At 39.2% G+C, this 21,333-nt stretch overlaps 1 protein-coding gene across 1 annotated transcript in view; it reads left to right on the top strand.

Moving 5' to 3' along the window:
* The window catches only part of SUSD5 (sushi domain containing 5), a 41,567-nt gene that overhangs the window by 9,180 nt on the left and 11,054 nt on the right, over positions 1-21,333 (top strand). The window contains exons 3-4 of the mRNA XM_010398663.4: positions 11,688-11,806; positions 20,069-20,257. Of these exons, the coding sequence (XP_010396965.1) occupies positions 11,688-11,806; positions 20,069-20,257 (308 nt within the window). The remainder of the gene's footprint in view (positions 1-11,687; positions 11,807-20,068; positions 20,258-21,333) is intronic.

The following is a 21,333-nucleotide window of genomic DNA, read 5'->3' as shown; positions in this document are numbered from 1 at the left end:
AGGGATCTGATATTGTCCCTCAATGTGTTTGAGGTAGCTCAGGTGACTTGATGTGGCACTAGGCTGAGCTTTTCCTTGCACAAAGCATTGTCGCCTCAGTAGAGACCAATTTAAAGCAGGAATGTAAATGGAGGAGTTGAGGGAATATCTGATGTCACTGAAGCTGGGACGATACAGGAATTGCCCAGGAGTATATCTAATCTATTTTCAATGTTCAATGGTGATAGTTTTGTTTTATGAAAAAAATGTTTCCAAACTTTAGTTTATTATTAGATTTTGTGATAGTTACCAGTTTTTAAAGTAAGCATTGGAGTTTCTGTATTTTTAGTGGTAAGTTTTCCAAAGGACACAAAATTACTACTATTAATGAAATTTAAACAATTTCAAGCAAAAGCAACTATTTTCTGTGGTTGTATTTTTTCTTAGGTGAAAAATTGTTTGAAAATTTATTTGTAGGTACTTCTGGTCATTAAAAAAAGAATTCAGAAATGCCTCAGGATAAAAGACGGTGATCTAAATCCAAAAAATCTTTTTCCCAAGACAGTTGCTGAGATAGCTTGCAGGCTGACAAGACAGGGAAACCATATAACTGTAAGAAGTGCATGGAAAAGTTGTTGTACAGGGTCTTTATACAACCTCTGTATTCCAGAAGTAAGGAATGATGACGGGCAGGAGAAGAAATCATCCCTTTTTTTATCTAAGCAATACCACTAGTTAGTCCAGTGAGATCCTCAATTAATTGCTGCAGGCACTGGAACTGTGGCTATTAATAGAACAGCTGTGGACTGAATATCTTCAATATCAAAATTGTGTACAGTGATAAAAACACATCATACTGCTGGGAAGGAGGGGAAGATTTTGCATCCCTTCCAACCTTCTGTACTCCATTCCTCCAGTAAACCTGTCCTTAGTATGGAAGTCTCTAAACTATTTATCAGAAAGAACTTTGTGGGGGCACACCAGCATGCCATTGCTGTGCAGTCACCAGATCTGACCTTCAGTGGAGAGCTTCACCACAGAACAAAGTTCTTCAGAGCTGGAATTTTATACTCTGGGGCTATTTTACCCATGGCTGGGCAAGCACCAGAATCTATGTTACTTGGTTCGTTGAACTGGATGGTTTTGGCCCTGGGGAAAAATAGGAATTGTATACAGCCTAAAAAGGCTAATCTGCTTCCACTGTAAGTTAATGCGCCTCTGGAGAAAGAAGTGAGCAGTCAAGTGCAAAATGTGCAAATGGGACAAAGTTGTTCAAGTTGAACAAGTTCAGCTTCAATACAGAGATTTACAGAGAAATTTAGATGAAAGGGTAAAATGATGCCACAAGGAGTTCCGTGATAATACATGCAGGAGGAACATGCAATCTACTTGAAAATGTCTTTACAGGGTTCTGATTTACGTCTGTCAGTCCAGGAAAGATATGAGGACATCACTATGCACAGCACAAAGAAAACCTCTGTCAGACTGCAGCTGTAGTAAAAACAGACAAACAAACAAACAAGCAAGCAAAGAAGTTTCTAGAGTGTTTATGGAATGGGATGGAGAATATGAAAAAATATATACATGTAGGTCATTGTAATGGCCTGCTTTGGAATACTATATATATTTTTACTGTATCTTGGGAAAGGTACTGAAAGTGTCTCAAAAAAAGGCTTAAGAATAATTAAAGGACTAAAAAAAAATAAGAAGGGACTCAAATTATTTTACTAAATTAGTTATTTATTTTTCAATATTTACCTATACAATACTTTGGGCATTTACTTGATAAATGGAAACATGACAGCAGGGGTAAAGGATAGCTGGTATACAGAAAAACCTCTCCACACCAGCTGGTTTTACGAAGAGAAGAGAAGAGAAGAGAAGAGAAGAGAAGAGAAGAGAAGAGAAGAGAAGAGAAGAGAAGAGAAGAGAAGAGAAGAGAAGAGAAGAGAAGAGAAGAGAAGAGAAGAGAAGAGAGAAGAGAAGAGAAGAGAAGAGAAGAGAAGAGAAGAGAAGAGAAGAGAAGAGAAGAGAAAGCAGGCTTCACGGCATGCCCACAGGTTAGAGAAGTTTGAAAAATTATTTCCAAAATAAAGGACTCTTTGCTGGGCACACTTTGTGTATGTATCTTGATGAAACTCCACATCTTTGAATGAGAAATGACCTCCCCACATCTGCCAAGTCCAAAACTGTTCAGGACTTTGTAAGTCGGATCTAAAATCTTGGAATCCTCCCAGCAGCTGACTGGAGTCCAATGCAGATAGCAGAGCTTTAGTCTAATACTCTCCCATATCCTCTTGGACTGTGTGCCTCAGAAAGGAGATTAATAGGAGGGAGCATGATAAAAGAAGTTCCTAATTTCTGTAAGAATGAGGTTTGGTTTATTTATTTGGTGCCTGGAAAGTACCCCAATCTTTCCCCTGAGAAAAATGGGTTAGACATTGGCAGTAGAAGTAAACACAAACAAATTATGTGATTGAAGTAATTATGGTGTTGCAGGTTTTCTGAAATGCTTCAGCCCTCCTTTCATCACTTAGACTTTAAACTGAACAGGAGCTCTAGCAGACATGTAAGGACTTTTTCACTGCTAGATCCATTGTCCAGGTTTTGCACAAGCCTGTGATTTGTTAATTTCTGGTGACTATTTATGGTCTCAGTGAATAGTTACAATCCCACTCCTAGTAAACATTTCCATCACTGTTGATTATTTTGTCTTATTTTTACAGCCAAATCAGAGCCTGGAAACCTGTGGGAGTGTGTCCTCTTACGGCTGAGGCACATCACTGAGTCAGTGTGAGCAGGTTTATATTGCCTACTCTCTGGGCTGTGCTTCTTCTATGGGCAAAGAGGAGAATTTGGTCTAAAGAGCCAGCCCAGTTTGTGTGACTATCAAATTTCTGATGACTCTTGTGTAAATGTAGATCATCCATATTTGAGTATGCCCACTTCAGTCCCTGCAAACTGGGCTAGCCCAAGCAGCAGGTCTTGACAAATGGGATTCATTTCAACTGATGCAGAATGGAAATTGCTTAAACAAATAGATCCCTGCCAGCAAATCCAAAGACACTATAAAGTGGGTGCTTTTGTGATTTGAGCAGCCTGAGACAGAATCTCTTTCACAGGAATAAGGGGATGTTCTTGTCTTGCCCTTGCAGTTGTTCAGCCCAACTTAATTCAGGGTTCAGGGTTCTTCACACAGACAAGTCCCTGGCAGTCTAGGGGCTTGGGAACTTTTTGAGAAGAGCCACTGACAAGTAGGTAGGGATAACTTCTCCCAGCAAGCCAAAAGTAAGCCGTGTACAAGTCACTCTTGACATGTGTAACTTATAAAGCATTACACATTGTTGCATTTCAGGAAATGAAATGTTGTTAGGCAAGTCTCATTTGTCAGATGAGCCCTAATAGCTATTTATACTAAAAATGACACTCTTATGACTTACTTGCATGTCAGACAAGTGAGTCAGTAAAACCATCAAGTGATCTGCCAGAATATAAATGAAAAAAAGGTGGCAGAGTTCTCTGAAAGGCTCTCACTGCTATCTTTTGAACTCAGATGTCATGCTGGAAAATTTTGTGTCGAGTCTTCCAGCACTGGGCAGTATGTCTTGTAGGGTCTTAATTTCTTTTCTGGGTTTTTGAAATTTGGGAAGTGAATGTAACACAACTGGTCTTAATATCAACCCTGTGCACAGAATGTTAGAAAGCAGCTATTCATTTTAGAAATGGTTAAACATCCTCAACACCTTGTACTAATATACCCATAGCAAATTACTCATTTCCATTACTTTTGTAGGACAGAAAAGCTGAAGCTGTCCTATTCCCTATCCTGTTCCTTATTTGCCTACAAAGGAATGGAGCCATGTATCTCTTCTATAACAGCTTTGAAGCTCTGCGTAAAATTTCTGTTCTGTGATAGACCTCCTGCCCCTGCTCCTTTGTCAATGTGTTCCTTTGCATGAAATTGCCCTGGGCTAGTTTCTACCCAGTCCCTGAAGGATTTATTCCAGAGGGGATAAGTCTGCAGTGAGTAAGCAGAGTCAGCTAGAATAAGCTCTGCTGTGAGAGTCAGAAGACAGGGGTTCTTTTCTTGGCTGACCACAGACCAGATGTTTGCTACTAGGAAAATTACTTCATCTCCATTTTTCCTTCCTTTTGTTAGCTCTCTGGGTTTTGCACTGACTGCTTTTGAATGCTGCTACAGTGTCAAACACAACAGGGCCCTCACTGCAGATAACACCAGTGGGAAATGTAATAATAAGACTCAAATATGGCATTTCACAAAACTACCTACTTCTTTTTCTGCCTACTGCATGGGACTTGCCCAGCACCTGACATACGGTAGTAAAAGCACATTTCCTGGGAAAGAAAAAAGCAATATCCAAGGAATGAAATAAAGGGTCAGTTGCTAACCCTTTCCAGTCTTCTCATCTGTATTTGTAAAGACTTGGGCTTGTGGGTCCCTTGAAATTCATCCAGGTGTGCATGCTAAAACAGGTCCACTTGCTCTTTGCAGAGAAGCAGTCCTGGTGATATGTCACTTTGGCAAGCTCTTGGTTTTATTTCAAGGCTGTGCTCTGCTGACTGATTATAATGCATATGAATTTGTTCCCAGACAGATATTTGAGGCAGGTCAAGTAATTCACTTCAAGAGAAAAATCCAGACATAACTGACAGGACACGGTCCAATTCAAAATGCTAAAGTTGCTTATGAAATCATCTGAGGAGGTCTTGGACTCCAAAATGCCTTCATGTCACAAACTCTAGTCCCACAGCTCACAGCTCATGTCATGCTCTCCTAGAAGACGACTTTGTCTTCTTGTTGTTTCTTGTCAATCATCTCAGAAAGTCTCATATAAGGTGAAAACAAAGTAATTGTGTTTCAGGAATAGGGATTTTTACATAAAGCTCAGTCAAGAGACTTGAATTTAGGAAGTGGGCATGACCAGTTTACTCCCAGGGATGATATCACTGAGCAATGTGGATGTGACCCACTTTCCATCAGCTTTGGGAGGAAAGAAGCAAATCTTTTCTTAGCCCAACCTGGGATGATAACATGGACAAAGTATGACAGCTGTGTTTCTTGTAAAAGAGATGGCCCAATAACTGAATAACTTTTTAGAAAATGTACTTTTTGAGGAACAGCATTGTAGAAAAGAAAATACCTATTTTTTTATGTGTTTTCTAAGACAAGCATCCAAACCACCATCTGCTGAAATGTAGCATCACAGTCATCAGAGTTGCCATTTACTAAGCGAGATATGACTCTCACTTCTAAGTTGTATTTTTACTGGAAGGTTTTTTTAACTAACTGAGAGATTTAGCAAAACTTTAGCAAGCTTTGGCACAAAAGGCAGCAGTTTGATAGTAAAACTAATTAATGCCAGAAGGTTAGAAATCATTCCTAAGACCAAGGAAAATCACAATATTGAACAGGAAGGTAAGCCTGACTTCAGAGATGGAGTAATAGAAACAGGGTGCAAGGCAACAGTATTGTCTGAAGGCTAATAGGAATTTCTGCCTTAAACCAGCAGTTCAGCTGGAAAGGCAGAGCAGGAGAAAGAGCTGGGTATAGTCACAGAACACAGGGCGGCAGTGGGCCTGTTTTAAAATGAAATACCTCATGTAAAATTTGTGAGAAAAATAAATGCTATCCTCCTAAAAGATATCCAGCAGCATTTCCAGAGGAAAGAGGGCAGTACTGAGGGACTTGAATGAGGCACCAGTGAGACGCCACCTGCAATAGTGCAATGTAATTATTGGCATTCAAGCCCAGAACGTCTGGGCTCAGACTAGGATTAGTCCAAAAAAGCACCTCTTTTATCAAATGGCAATTAAAGGTGATAATTTATTTAGCTGAGCAAAATGAAGTCAAAAATGGGATATGCTTACTCTTTGCAAATGCACAAGAGGGGCTAATACCAGGATTTTAACTTGTCAGATATCTAATGAAGTTGATTTTCCACTTTTCAAATGAAGTTCACATATTTTGCCTTTTTTTTTTAGACTCTCTGTAATGCTTTGTCATATCTGAAAGCCTGTCCTCTGAGAACAGAGCTGCTTTGTAAATCAGTAGCATTCAGAAAATATTTTTGTATTTTTTAAAACCCTTTGGTAACTAACCAGTAACATCTGTTACCAAAGCCATGGATTAAACTGGAACCTGTAAAGTGAAATTGGGTAAAACCAACTTTCTAGTGATGCTTGACGTGCCATCGAGCATCCAGCTAGTCCAGACCAGGAAGCAACATGATTCTTCTTTACATGCATTAAGAATGCTCAAATTATATGTACCTAGTGATATTAGAGTAAAATGACTATATAAAATCTTTCATACTAGGCTACAGTATGAAAGTCTGCATGAATGGGCCATATTTATCTAATGAACAGAGGCCTCACTATTTCAGTAGTCATATGTACAATTTTAAGCACAAAAGGCTGCATTTTGGTGTATATTTTTAAGAATCTAAAGGATATTGGTTCTGCCTTGGTAAGACCTCCTTTTGACATTTCCAGTGGCAGTATTGCTGTTGGAATGTCTTCATGTCACACTTAGCAGCTGCTTTCTTTGGGTCACATCCAGCCAGAATTAGCCTCTATAGTTCCCAGTCAATGGACTTTCCAAAGCCCACCTGTGCTCCCCTTCATGACTTTTCAGGGAAATTTTCTTCCCTTTGGTAATCATGAACATGTCATTTATATTTTATTCCTCATCAGAGCCAGCTTTGTAATTTGCAGTTTCCCAAAATACAGAAGGGAAAGACTAAGAATAAAAATCCCCTAGTTTGGCTCCCAGACTGCTGCTGGTTTTTTCTCTTGCCTAGTTACTGAAACACAAACAGTAAAGCTGACCCATGAAAAAAAATCAGCACAAGATGTTAAAGATTTATCTTGACTAAGAAAAGTGATGAAGTTTTTAGCTTTATAATTAGGGGAAGGTTTCTTATAGTATGCTATGAACCAGACTTTCACAGTGCCTCAGCTAACACGTTGTTGCTGATGTTCTTCTGAGCTGAATATATTGCAAGCTCATACTACTATGAATCAATGTCATAAGACCATTCTGACTCAGTTCAGTGAATTTATTGACTAAGACTACAAAACCTAAAATCAACCGGCAGATAAAGTAGCAACTACAAAAAAACATCCCACCTACTGTTTTCTGTGCTGATGGATCACGCTTTATCCTATGAACTCAGCTGTCAAATCCATTTGTTTTAACTTGGGCTTACTGAAAAACTTTCAAGTATTATAAAATTGCCTTGCAGTTATCTTACAAAGCACAAGTATCAGTGGATATTACTATAAACAAAACTTATAATTTATATAAAAATAGCATGTCTTTATTAAAAATGCCTTTATTATACATACATACCATATATGAAATGGACTATAATTACTACAGTTTGAGCATATAATTATCATATATTTATTAATACATATTCTATAATGGCATATTATGACATATTGTAAAATAAATATTAGTCATGCCAGATTTTCTTCTATTTCCTTCTTTGAACAGAGGAATTAAGAGAAGAGCAAAATATACCAATTATTCCTTCGTTACATAATACATTAGAAAAAAAAATTGAAGCAGCACAAGAGTAAGCTGAAGGCTTCTGGGAAGTCTGCTTCTCACCTTATTGTGCTACATACTAGATTTTCTCCTTGTGTGTGCACGTGATATCTGCAATATCTGAGTCATGGCACAGGAAAACAATGAATAGATTGGCCAGTCTCTGATCTTTTTTTCCAGGTGGGTACAGAAGGACTGTTAATTGTTCTTAGTTGGATGAATTGTATTGTACAGCAGGAGTTAAGCTGAGGTTCAACACAGTGCAGAATCCCTGGTCTCCTGTTTTCTCTCTTGAGAGGAGAAGAGGCATCATGAAGCAGTTTGTCCTTAGCACTAGACTGAGAAGATTCTCAGTAGTTTGTCAAGGAAACAGAGGAGATACCTTTAGGCACCTTCCAATTTTCATCAGAGAGAAGGGGCTGTTGACGACACAACCAACCACATTTTTATCTTACTGGATAACATGTGGTACTTTCATGGTCTATGGAGATAGTGTTTCTGATTGATTTGTATGCTGAGATTGAGAGTTCATGGCCATGTAAGAGTAATTTTGAGGATGCATGGATGCTTCAGGCAGATACGTATCACAGACAACTACTATGGGTGATACGCTGTCCAAACTCAGGATGCTTCTTCTGAGCACGTCTGCCTTCATCAGAAATCTCCACAGAAGGAAAAAGAAATCAAATCTGTTTCTTAACTAAAAGGCACAAAATGAAGCATTACACTGCTCTGAGCATCAGATGATATTGTATGCTGAGTAATGAGGTTAACTTCAATTAATGCATGAAAGTATCCATAAACAGAACTAAATGTACATGACTATATTCTTCTGAGTGGCTGGGTAGGTGGATGTGTCCCTTAAAAAAGTGTAAAGTTTGTGACATTCTCTCAGCCATGATGCATGCCACGGTGCAATAATTCAAGACGGTCAAGAAACAAACCAGGCAGCAGCACCTCTCAGCAGGGTGCTGGAAAGAGTAGGACAACTGTACAATTTTTTGTCTCTTATTTTAGTATGGCTGTGCTGCTGCTGAAGAAATTTCAAGATATGATGAATTCTGAATTGGTAGCCATTTTTCAGTCATGAGAATGGTAACAAATTTAAAAGCATCACACTCTACCTTTTAGAACTGTGACTAAAGTGTACCTGTATATTTAAGTTGAAATTATAGATTAAAAGCTAGCATTTTAATATTTAGGGGAACCCTCAAGAACTCAGAAAATAGGCTATTAATGTGTATTTTTAGTCATACCTGAAATCCTACTGGCTGCAAAGAGACTATTTCTATGCCATGGGCATTGCAGGTCTGATCGACCCACTACTGAGAAATGCTGAGCACTCTTGAAGCTCCGTTCAGCAACAGCAGTAACAGCTTACTGAAGATGTTTAAAGCTTGCAGGACTGAGCCTGAGGTGGGAAACTACTGTCAGAGAAGAAGGAATGAAAGAGATTAAATAGATTTTTTTTCTTCCTTCAGCTTTTTAGAGTCATATTTCACATCAAGGTGTGAAAAGACATCTGAGATATTCAAGTCCAATCATTGACCCGGCACTGTGTCTTGTGTACAAGACAAGGTTTCTTTCATTTCAGAAGGATTGCATTAGGACATTTGCAGTTTTATTCAGATCAATTTTAATATGACAAAAATCCAAATGAAAGTCCTAAGTAGCAGATACATGTAAATACATGTGAAAAATCTTAATGTAATCTAAAGCCTTTCTTTATGTATAATGTTGAAACTTCATGCAAGGTAAACCTTTGTCAGCTTGATCACACTGGATAGCAGCTGAGAAGGTTCTTAAAATGAATTAGCTAATCGATAAAATCTATCACCTACAAACCTGTAGTTTATAGTAAAATATTTGAAAAAAAAGTGAGAAAAACTAGCACTTTAAATACATGACCTTACACCTGAGCCAGGTATCTTGTTTTGGTGATGATCTCATTATACCAAGGGTGTGTCACCCACAGATAACTTTGCAGCCAGCTGAAGAACTGATAAAGAAGTTACAGTGCTTTGGGCAGAAGCAAAATACATAAATATAGAAATTGGAATTGGAAATCTCAGAAGATTTCTAATTAGAAATTAGAAAGATAAGATTTTCAAAAGCGGCTTCCATGTCTCAGGAATTTTAGTCTTTGATGGAACATAGAAATGAGTGTGGCCTGATGTTCAGAGACCAGAATTTTATGATGGTAAGAGTCTTCAAAATTAATTTGTTTCCCTTTGTTGCTTTCTTTTCTTTTTTTTTCTTTTTTTTTTTTTGAGAGAGAGCGAGCCTCAAGCCTAAAGTACACAATTACAGATGAAAAGCACATTTTTTTGCAGTCATATCATTATCTGTCCACTCAGTGTTGCAAGACATAACTGATCCAGGGATCTAAGCAAGTGAGTATTTATTGGAAAGATTAAGGTTGATGAGTTAATTTTTGAAGGGAGGCATAAGTGTCTCCTTCTTTTAGACCTTTTAACACCTAGTGGAATAATATGGGAATATTGCATACATACAGAAACTTTCTAATTGATATCCTGATCCTCCCAGTCATCTGAACTCATTTTGGCAGATCGAGTGGCTTTTGCCTAAGTGCTTAATTACTGACTTAGAGGATTCAGATTTTAAGTCCATTAAACTCTGAGAGAACTGAATTTAAAACTTGTGTGGACAATATTGTCCTTAAAAAAGGACTTTTTTGAAGGGATTTTTTGTCCCTCAAAAAATCAAGTGGAGTTTTCTTTATGAAGGAAACATATTTGGTTTGAAATCATAAAGGGGCTTTTAGCAGGGAATGACATCATGTTGTTTTCCAGAGGAGAAGTGTAGCAGGAGCCATTTTGGTGCACATGTGTGACCACCACCATACGGCTTGTTTCATGTTGCTTTTGTTTGTTTATAATAAAAGAACACTAAAGTTGTGTATTTAGCTACCCGAAAGCTAACACATGCCAGAATGAAAATAGTCTGTACAACCATAATTCAGCTTATTTCTACAAAACAATTGTTACATAGTATTTTAAGTGCATGATCAAATACTGGGTTTCCACTGGATCTTTTCCACCCTCAATGAACAGGCATTTTATTTATTTAATCTTATTTATTTTATATTATTGTATTTTATTTTATCTTATTTTATTCCTCAGATTTAGGGAAGGGCTGATGGCACATTAGTTCAACCATTGCACAATACAAAATGATAATTTCCTCCTCTGGAAGGATTTGCTCTGTGGAAAGCATTTTTATCTTCCCTTCACTAGAATAGCTGACTGTGCAACACTTCTACAAGCTTGCTGTCCACGAAAATATAAACCCACACCATTAACATCCAGCTGCAAAAATTTGGGCTGAAACAACTTTCCCAGCCTTTGTAACCTCCAATGTAACAGTAAACCCAGTGTTTTCTGCAAGAAACTCTCTTCTATTTGCTAGTTTTAAGCAGCCAGTGCAGCTGAGAAAAGACATAATTGGTAAACTCTTACTTCATCATCAGCACCTACAGGATTTTAAAACCCAATATAGATCTAATACCTTTCTTCAAGCCTATCAGGGGTGACAGGATGGATTAGGTACTGATGAGTACCAAACCAGGAGAAATGGAGTTTACTCAAAAGTGTGAAATTGCTATTAAAAAAAAAAAAGCTGTTTTTCTTCCAACAACCCAAGATGAATTTTCTGAGTTTGTCTGTGTTAGCTTTTGAGCAGTTAAATATGCAACCTTACTGGCTCTTTAATGTAAACGCTAAGATTTATAATCTTTCAGATCAAATCTTGAGTTTCCTATTCATTTCCATCCAGGTACCATCAATGGGAACATGTATTGCTGAAATGTGAGAGCAAAATATGGCCTTAAATACTTTGGGTATAGGCCTGATATTTAGAATATAGTAAGATAAACATCCTTTGTTGCTCTCTATGCCTTGAACTGATTTACAGCAAACATTTTTCCAATTACTTCTATTTCTCCCTTGGCTTTTTTTCATAGATCTTCCCACGCTATTACTTTATGTGCCAACGCTGAAACAGTTAAGCTGAGGCTAAAGCCTGACTACTCTGATAAATAAATCTCCAAATTTCACCTGCTTGTACAACTCCAGAAGATTTCTGATTATTTTTTTCTTCTTCTTCTCTATTTTAGGACAATTATATGCAGAAAGACGGGCAGCAAACAGCAGAGCGTGAAAGCCATTGATGTTAAAATTGAAACCGATCCCTTTGTGAATGACCAATATGATGCTTTTTGTGTAAAGGATGAAGGTCAGCACTGATATACTTTTGAAATAATGCAGAGTCATCACTGTCTTGCAACATTAAAAGTTTTGCCTTCAATTTTTCTATTGCTGAGAGAGAAAGAGGGAATGTTAAGGGATAAATCTTTGTAGTAATAGCCCACTACAAGAGCCAACTGCTGCAAAGACATTGGTTGCAGTAAATAAATTGTGTTATCTTTTGTCTTTGCTGCAGTTTAGTGAGTTCAGACAGCACTACTGATCTGGCAGAACCCATTTTGGTGCTCACAAAACATAATTTATGGAAAGGAATATATCTGGCACCAATCTAATGGAAATGCCTGAAGCATGACCCTTACTCAGCACTGTAGCTGAACATAACTCAGCAAGCTGGCTTCCAGCTGCAACGCACCACGCTGTTGCGTATCTATCCGTATACAACATTTGTATGCAAATAACTTCAGTACCTCCATTTTAGTTTAGTTTTGCTTTGCTTTGCTTTGCTTTGAGTGTTTTTTTAACAAGTGTAGACCAGGCTGCTAGGGCCTCTAATATATCCCAGATGATTCTGAAAACCAAACTGCTTCCAGCGTAGGTTGGTGTTTTAATTTTTCCGTATTTAAATTCCAGAACCCACAAGCAAAGATTAATTCTGAGGGTAAAAAGTGAATTGTTACTGATAGGCAGGATTGTGTAAAGGAATTTGGGAACCCCCAAAACAGATTGTTGATGTCCACAGTGAGTTTTTGCATCCGATTTCCAAGAAAAGCAAGGGTAAGCAGATGGCATTTCCTGAGAAACAGTACGTTCACAATGCAGGGGGGCATTCTGATAAACAGTCAGTGTCAGCAGCGTGGATGAAAATGTGGTTGAAGTGAAATGTGGCAGAGGTGATGCATATTGATGTGTACCAAATCATTCTTTTTAGAAATACCGATTTTAGCAGAGTTTGACCATCCTCTCAAGTAACCCGTGTGATATCAGCTCCAGGCTCCGTGCTGCTGCGAGCAATGCCAGCTCTGTCACTCAGTTGCTAATGTGGTGACACAAGCACCTTTGTGCTTTCTTCCATGCTGCTACTCACACATAGAAGCAGATCCCTGTAAACATCTGCAAAACTCTCTCATTGTCTTCCTTCAAATCTCTTTTGTCATCATCCCCCCCTCCTCGAGAAAAACCTTGCAGTGGGTGGGACAGCTGTGGGATACTGAAATCATTGCTCTGGCCACTATTGTTCCATTGTGCCCTTGTGCTCCCCTGTCTGTCCCCACCTGCTCCATCCAAGCTTACGCGTGGATGCTGGATTTCAGAGAAGGAGCTGCATTTACCTTTTGCATTTGATTACTGCTCGTGGTAAAGGGGCAGACAAGAATGCAACCAAACAAGATTATGCTGGAAAGGAGTACTACATAGGACTCAGAAACGGCACAGTTAAAACTTCGGGGAATTTCAGATTATTTGCAAAGAAGGAACAATTCATGAAGGATTTATTTTGTAGAAGGCGGGGAATTTTCTGATGACAGAACAGGATGATCATCCCAATGCACTCATAATGTAGTCCTTACACGCAGAAACATCTCTGGATGACTCTAAGCTTCCCTCTTCTTTAAATATACAAAAACATTTGGGATGCAGAGCCAATGTTTGAACAGAAAGACTCAAGTGAAGATGTCTGGCAGAGCCTGGTTTGTTGCTGGTATGAAAAGAGCAAAGTCCGGAAAGGAAACAGCCTTAACATTACAACAGTAACACACAAGCCAGCACAGAGCTGTTGACTGATGAAAGAACATCCTCAGGGATGCCACTTCCAGTTTTAGCAAATATCCAAGAAGAAGCAGCAAGAGCAAACCCTGCACCACAACCTCACACACAGCATATCTGTTCTGATCTTATGTACATGTGGCTAAGTTTGGATTAATGAGTTGTTTCTTACTTGAAGCCTCATGAATAATTTTTTTAGTCTTAGAAAAGTGGACATCACTTTTAATCTATACATTTGCAATTATAATACAGTAATGCACTAGAGTTAAGTAAGAAAGGCAAGTTGTTTTTGCCCTGCTGAAAGTGATAAATCCCAGGTTTCTTACACGGAGACCTATATCCCCCTATTAATTTCTTCCAGCCCTTTCATTTCTTTTATATCCGTGCAACCAATAATGAGCAGAGAGCAGCTTTCCTTATTTGTCAGACGTGGCTGAGATGAGCCAAAGGCTAGACAGACTAGTAGGTTGAAAACAGAGGGAACAGTCACATCAACCTCTGCTTCAGAAACCAAGCTGACATTAGTAACTCTTTGCAGCTCTACTTTCAGTTCTTAGGACTGTGCAGAACGCATCTTAAAACACCATGAAAGTTCTAGTACAAACCATCACAAATTAACTTCTTAGCCCTTGATTTATAACTAATATTTACTCAGTTAACATTTACCATGCAAAAGAGTTGAGTCAAATTCCTTAAGCACACACCTCATCATGCCCCTACACCAGGGCAATAGTCAGATGCTAGCAAGAGCTCTGGGTGTGCTTACAGCATCAGGACTTTACAAATGGAAGTCTTGAAGAGAGAGTTTTTGCTTTGTTTCTGAAATGGATTTTGTTCTGTACACACGGAAGAATCACAGCAGTAATTGAGACTAAGAGTTATCTTTTACAGGGAATTGATTCTAAGGGTTCTCTTTAACAAGGAAAGATGTAGCTGTAACGTTTTATGAATGCTCTGAGTATAGCTGCAGTTTTCACAGTACAGAGGAATGTGTCTTCTCAGCTTCTCATAAACACATGTTTTATGCAGCCATTAGAGTCAGCAAGAGAACTCTGTACCAGCTCAGGATCTGCTGAGATCAGAAAGTTTCCCTCTTAGCCCTGAGTACCAAAAAATACCTAAAATATATATTAGATTCTGCCAATTCTGAAAATGCAGTATCACACATAAGTTAGATCTGGCACACAGAGCTACTATCTCTATCAAAGTTCATAAGAAAATACCTCAAATTGTAAAGTAGATAAAGCAAGAAAACCAGAAAGCTGGAATTTTTCCTGCCTTATTTTTTTGTAATGCCACATACCACTCAATTCTATATATATATATATATAAATCCTCTTGGTTTTCTTTCTTATTTTTTTATTGCAGCAAAGGAACGATCTCTTTGTTGATAACCCCCAAGTTTTACTGGTTCTTTCTTTCAGTGACCCACTGATATTTACAGGCAACAAATAAGATCTGTTCCATAAGGCTTTGATTTACTGCCACCACAGGAAAACTAAACAGGCAGCAACTTGTAGTAGAGTACAGCATAAATGCAAATCAAAATTTTTTAAACATGACTGCTGGCTCCAGATATCCATCAAAGCTTGATGGCTTATGTACATACCTCAGTCAGCCTTTTTCAGCAGTAAGAAAAAAAGAAATTAGTGTGTTCTTTACAGCAAATATATTAAGTGTGCTTTACAAGAGCAATCAATCTGCAGTTTGCCTTGCGTAATATTTGAACTATTTATTTGTACTTGTCATGCTTTGCTGTAGATATAAGTTTTGGGGGTTTTTTTGGTAGTGCTACAGCTTTCTTTTTCAGAGCTTTGCATATAGCTGGCAGTCAATTCCCACTTCTCTGGTGATGTCACTTAAATGAATAAAGTCCTACCAAGCCCTATCGGATGTAAGAGGCATTGGCATCCCAGCATTGGGAGCTTACAAGCAACATTTACCTTGGCTATGATTGAGTTTTGGTTCTTTGTACTCAGTACCTTTATCCAAACAGAAAAATTCCATGTACTTTAGGGTTTCTGCAATCAAGAAGAAAAATAAACATCCTCACTCATCTCATTCACAGGTCTGACCATTAAGAGCTGCATTTTCTAATTTCTTAATGACAAGACGGCATCCTAAAAATTCCAGTGGCCTCTCTGGAAAAACTCCACTGAATCAGACAGTTGTAACAGGAGATGTTTTATGTCAAAGCGGGTGTGTCATGTCAGCTTTCAGAGCATGGTACACAGTTAAAGCAGCAATTGCAGATAATCAAATTTCCATAAATTCGTGGTTCTGCCAGGTGATGTGGAAGCTGAAGTCTGCATCTTTTTCATGTTGATTTTTTTTGCATTGATCTTAGGCTATCCTTTCTGTGGACAGAATTTTATCAAGACATCTCAAAAAAAAAATCTTTACAGACTAATGGGATGCTCGTAGTTCAAATAAAGAAGATGGTTCTGCTGTAATCTGGACTGGGGAGGAGAGTTGCTGTGTTCTTAAAATCATACGTGCCAACTCTTTGCCAGAAATCACCTGTCAGAAACTCCTTTCCACACATGTTCTGTGGTTGCTATTCGGAGGAGGTATTTTTCCTAAAAGCCAATCAGGACTGAATGTGCTAACTCATTTAACAGGAGGCCTCTTTAGTCCCATGTAAAAAATAATTACTGAGTCTCAAAGAGGTCTGTAACCAGAGCTGTCACTATCCCTAACATACACCGTATTTTTGCTGTGCCACTTATTCTCATTGATTTACCAGATGCTGACTCTGTTCTGATTTCTGCACATGTATGTTGAGCTCTTTCTTGACTGTAGTGGTGACTTTCACTCCAGGAGACAGTCTGTGCCAACTTACTGCTGACATGAGGATCTCCTGTGAACTTTAACTGATTTCCTTATATCTGTGCTGTGCTGTCTTGCTCTGAAGCCCAATCCACCCTCACTTACTGGAGGTCAGTTATTGACGTATGGAGCACTGTTATGTGTTTGACCTTAGTGTCAACATGTAGAAAATTCTGGAAGGGTCAAGATGTCCAGAAGCCAATTCCAAGTTTCCAGATTTAGGATGTGATCCTGGACACAAGCAGAGCATGGGACCTGCTTGATACTCTGCTGGATGGCCCTTGGCTATCAAGCAGACCCAGCTTTTTTACTGAGAAGCATGAACTGGGCTAATTTTTTAGCAAGTACTAAGAAAATATGCTGGTTTGTGGGAGGATAGATGAGGGAAAAATCAGTGCTCCAGATGGATGGAGGAGCCCAGCCCTCATCTACCAATGCCACTACTGCAGGCAACCCCTGTGGTCACCTTAACAAAGAGCACTACTGTTCCTCTACATGACAAGCTGCTGCCAACACACCCTCTGTCACGCTTCATGGCCCAGATCTGCCTCCTCTCTTCCAGCAAGAAAATGGCCTGAATGCCAGCACTGAGCACAGACTGTTGCTCCAAATAAGCCCATGCTCTTCCAGCTCCTGGTACAAAGGCTGCAGACAAAAACCTGAAGCCTGTCCCCAGAAGTGGCTCCGTTTGGTGGTTGCTGTGCCAGTGTCACTTCTGTACGTGTGCCAGAAAGAACAGTTTTGGCAAAAGACTGAGCAGGAATTGTCATAGCAACCGAGACTGCAGAAGGACGAGGAGCCATAAGATGCTGTAACCTGGAAAATTCCTGTACATTTTATGCAGGAGAGGACAGCAGCAAAATGGATGTAGGAACTTGAGTTTGTCTTTGCAATGTATCAGCTTTCACTTATGCTTGTCCATCAATGTCATTCAATGTGCTCTGCAGCAAAGGCATGACCTTACAAAGTCTCATGTGAGATAGTCAAAAGTTCACCATACAGTGTTGGTCCATGGACATCTTTAAAATCTCTGCTTTTCTTTCTATTCATGCATCAGCCAGGTCTATCTTTTAGGCTCTCATAATTTTGTTACCATGTCTGTTGTCAAATTTTACTGTAAAGAACCCTTCAGCTTTCTTCTTTCCTGGAAGGTTATAATGTGCTTTTTGAATGTTTGCCATAGTTAACTAATGTGTTGCTTTTCTGTGTACTCTGGCAACAGGATTAAGAAGCAAGGCTTTGTAGATAAGAATACTCTCTGATGTATAATTGTTCCATGCAGCCTGGGATCAATACTTCCCTCAGAACAGATACACAGTTCCCATTTGCATGGAAGGAAGTAGCTACATAAATAAAGTACATGAAATGCACAGCTCTGTAGCCTTCCTATGAGGCGATAAAATAATTTTTTATACCTTTCATCCACATCAATCTCTATTCATCCGACCAGTTCACAGGAAAGGCATTAGCTGCTAAATGTTCCTCACTTCCTCAGATACCAAACCTCCATAAGACTCTATAAACTGAGCTTTGTGTAGCCTCAAAAGCTTGTTTTTTTCTGTCAGTGTGTGTGTGCATAACTCCCACTAACTTCTGAAGGTGTTAGACAGTATATATATATATATATATATATATATATATATATATATATATGTGAGTGTGTGTGTGCGTACCATACAGAAAACAGGCTTCAAAGGTTTGACTTCAGTAGCATGTCCCTTATACTTGTGGCAGATATTTTTCAGCATACCCTGTTGAGAAGTGGTAGTCAGGTCTATCAGACAATTTCCAAAAGCCTGATCCAAAGGAACTTTCACAGAATGTGAGTGTTTATCATAGGATTTTCATTTCACTACAAGGTAAACAACTGGCAAAATAAATACATCGTATTTCTAAATAAGCATGTATTTACCTATGCCTGGCTCAGAAGTGGGTAGATGATGGGAAAAGCTGCAGCCTGGGACTCACAAGGATTTTGCAGAATGTCCCTGGGGCAAAAGCAGGAAAGCCTGAGCTTTTTCAGAAGGGGGATTGAAAAAGCTTTTCTGTCAAGCCTATTGCCCATTGAAAACCCCAGGCATGAACTGGTGCCGATCAAACTGTTGCTTTCAAGATCTTGTGGTGATGATGCCCTAAAAGTACACTCTAGTAAAATAGCAAGAGTGTTCTTTGAAAACGTTTTTCCTTCTGCATGTTTAGGAACCTACTCTTGGAGTCTTTTCAGCTTCCAAACAAAAGTCTTTTCAAGGAACACAATCTTTGCTTTTCCAGCTAAGCAATCAGGTTTTGTACCAAGGCAAACTATTTCAACAAGAGAGATCAATACTAGAACACAGACCCAGCCCTGTGTTTCCCTTATCCTGTATAATTACCAGAACTCATGAGCCTTTTCATTTTGGTTGTTCTGTATCTGGACAAAAGCAGGTATTGGATCTTCAACTACTTCGGCAAGAGGAGCAGTTGGCTTTTTTCTAACACAGCCAATGAGGGTCCTAGAACCACTGGAAAAAATTCCCAGATTTGAGAATGAATATAGAAGTGATAATTTGTACCAACACTGCTGACTTTGCCCACTGGGTTTCTTGGCAAAATCTATGTTCTTGCATTAAAGTTTTTTTTGTTTGTTTTGTTTTTCTGTAACCAAGAGTTACCTACTCCAAAAAGGACTGTAAAAAAACATGGAGGAAAGAGGGACGTGGCAAAGCCCTTCTGAAGAGCTCTTTTCAGAGAGGAAGGCCTTTGAGAAGAGAGAATCCACAATGCTTGAAAGTTCTCTAGAAGATATTGGTCTGCCTTGTTAACAATGGCCAAGATCATTCAAACCTGAAAAAGAGAGTTAAAATTCAGTTTACACTGGTGGTGGCAGATGTCAACCTGCCTCCCCTCTGCACTTCCTTAATACAACAAAAAACGCAAAACATTTTGTTCTTGTTCATAGGAATTTTTCTTCCTGGCTTTTAATGCTGTCAGCAAAAATACTATCAAACGTCTTGTGGAGTTTTATACCCTGGTAAATTTAGCTCTTCAGATTCTCACAGGCAGCAGAGCTGTTACCCCTGGGTGTTCTTAAGTTGACGAGCACAAGTCACTATTTATTTTAGGGTGACTCTAGCCTAAAAAGGGAGATTTGAATATCTGGGAAGACACCTGATGTTGAGAAAGACTAGAATATTAGAGATAGTCTAAAAACTGACTGGTGCTCACATGGACCTTTTCTTTCTGTGAATGTGGACTGGTCCATTGCTCAGCATCTGCTGGCTTCCTACAGTGTAGAAGAGATCAAAGCGCCAGTCCTAAACAATTTCACAGCCTTTCTGTGGTTAAGAAAAATGACTGTGCCCAAGCTGTTGCTTTCCAGTCCCAACCTGCTCAAGTCTTTGTTAGCTTTTGTAGAATCAGACAGGGAAGACAGCTGTGATTTGGCATCCTGACTTGTTTGAAACAAAGCCCTTCTAGATGCATGACTGTCAGACATGAATAGCATCATGGTTATCACATCACAGTCATAGCCCAATTTATACCTTCCCAATTACAGCTGGAAATAACTGTGAAGGGACATAAGGGCACGAAACAGATGAGATGTACAATTTCCGTGGACGTGTATAAGTTTATCCTCAGGGAAACTCTTACCACTGCTGTTAGCACTGCATTCAAAGACTGTTGTGAAGTCTTTACAATATCATCTCTTTTCTCCTTTCAGACAAGCCCTGTGGGGACCCACCGTCCTTCCCCCACACCATCCTGCACGGCCACACTGGCTTTGAGATGGGGGACGAGCTGCTGTACGTCTGTGCCCAGGGGTACGTCATGGGCAACAAGGAGACGGCGTTCACGCTGCTCTGCGACAGCTGCGGCGAGTGGTACGGGCAGGTCCAGGCCTGTGTCAAAGGTGAGCTCACCCAGCACACAGAGCATCCCTCTGGGAGGGAATGTCTCCCAGCAACCTACTCACATGGTTCCAGGATTGTAGGGGTGTGCACCTGCAGTCCCAGTAAAGGTCTTGGTGAATGTCTTAGCTGGCCCAACAGGAATTTTACAATCCCATTGGTAGACATCTCCAAGAAACCACAGGAAAAGACAACTTTCTCACGCTTATATGAACAAAAATTTTCTCTCTAGGTAGCAGAATCCACTCAATATAAAAAAATCTTTTAAGCTCTTAACTTTGTCCCCCGGCTTTTTGTAAGAAGTCACTTTGGCTGATCAGAGCTTTTACTAGGCCTTTCCTTTAGCATTAACATTCTTGCACTTCTGCCCTTACACGTATGATAAATGCTGCTTCCTTTTGTCAGGTTGGGAACATTAAAGACCTATGTTAGTTAAGAGAGCTGTCTGTGCCACTCAAATAAACTGTGACCCAAAAAGTGTATGATTTTTTAATTTGCCCCAATAAAAAGGCAAACAGTTTTTATCTTGTACCATGCCTCCAGGACTTTTGTCTACAAACACAAGAGTAGCTGCCCAGATATTTACTCCACTAAAAAAATGAAAGTGGATTTTCTTACCAAATGGCTTGACTCAAGAAAAGATTTTTCTAAAAAAACCCCAAAACCACAAAACCCCCAAGCAAATTGTAAAATGACATTTCCTTAATTTAAACCTCAATAAAATCCACCTTTACGTGTTAGTTAAATTCTGCAGCAGTCTTTTAACTTTCCCCTTGTTTAAACACAGGCTAAACTGTAACATGAGTTCAGGTGTGGATGTAACCTGAATTCTGCTTTCTCATGTTACCCTGCTCCATGCATAAACCCACCATTTTTTCCAGTATTTAAGAATGGTCATCAGAGAATCTTAGTACTTTTTGAGAGGGATATCACATCTTTAACGTAATATTTCTGGCAAAATAGAAACATTTTAAGCAAAGGAATGGGCAGCTGTTGGGTAGCTGAGCTATCTATGTGGGCTAGAGTTAGTATGTCCATTTCAGAACCTATATAATCCTTAATGTCCAGAGGCTTGCAA

The sequence above is a fragment of the Corvus cornix genome, chromosome 2 (assembly GCF_000738735.6).
Source record: "Corvus cornix cornix isolate S_Up_H32 chromosome 2, ASM73873v5, whole genome shotgun sequence".
NCBI lineage: Eukaryota > Metazoa > Chordata > Aves > Passeriformes > Corvidae > Corvus > Corvus cornix.
Note: the sequence above shows the minus strand (reverse complement) of the source record. Positions and strands in the feature narration are given on the sequence as shown.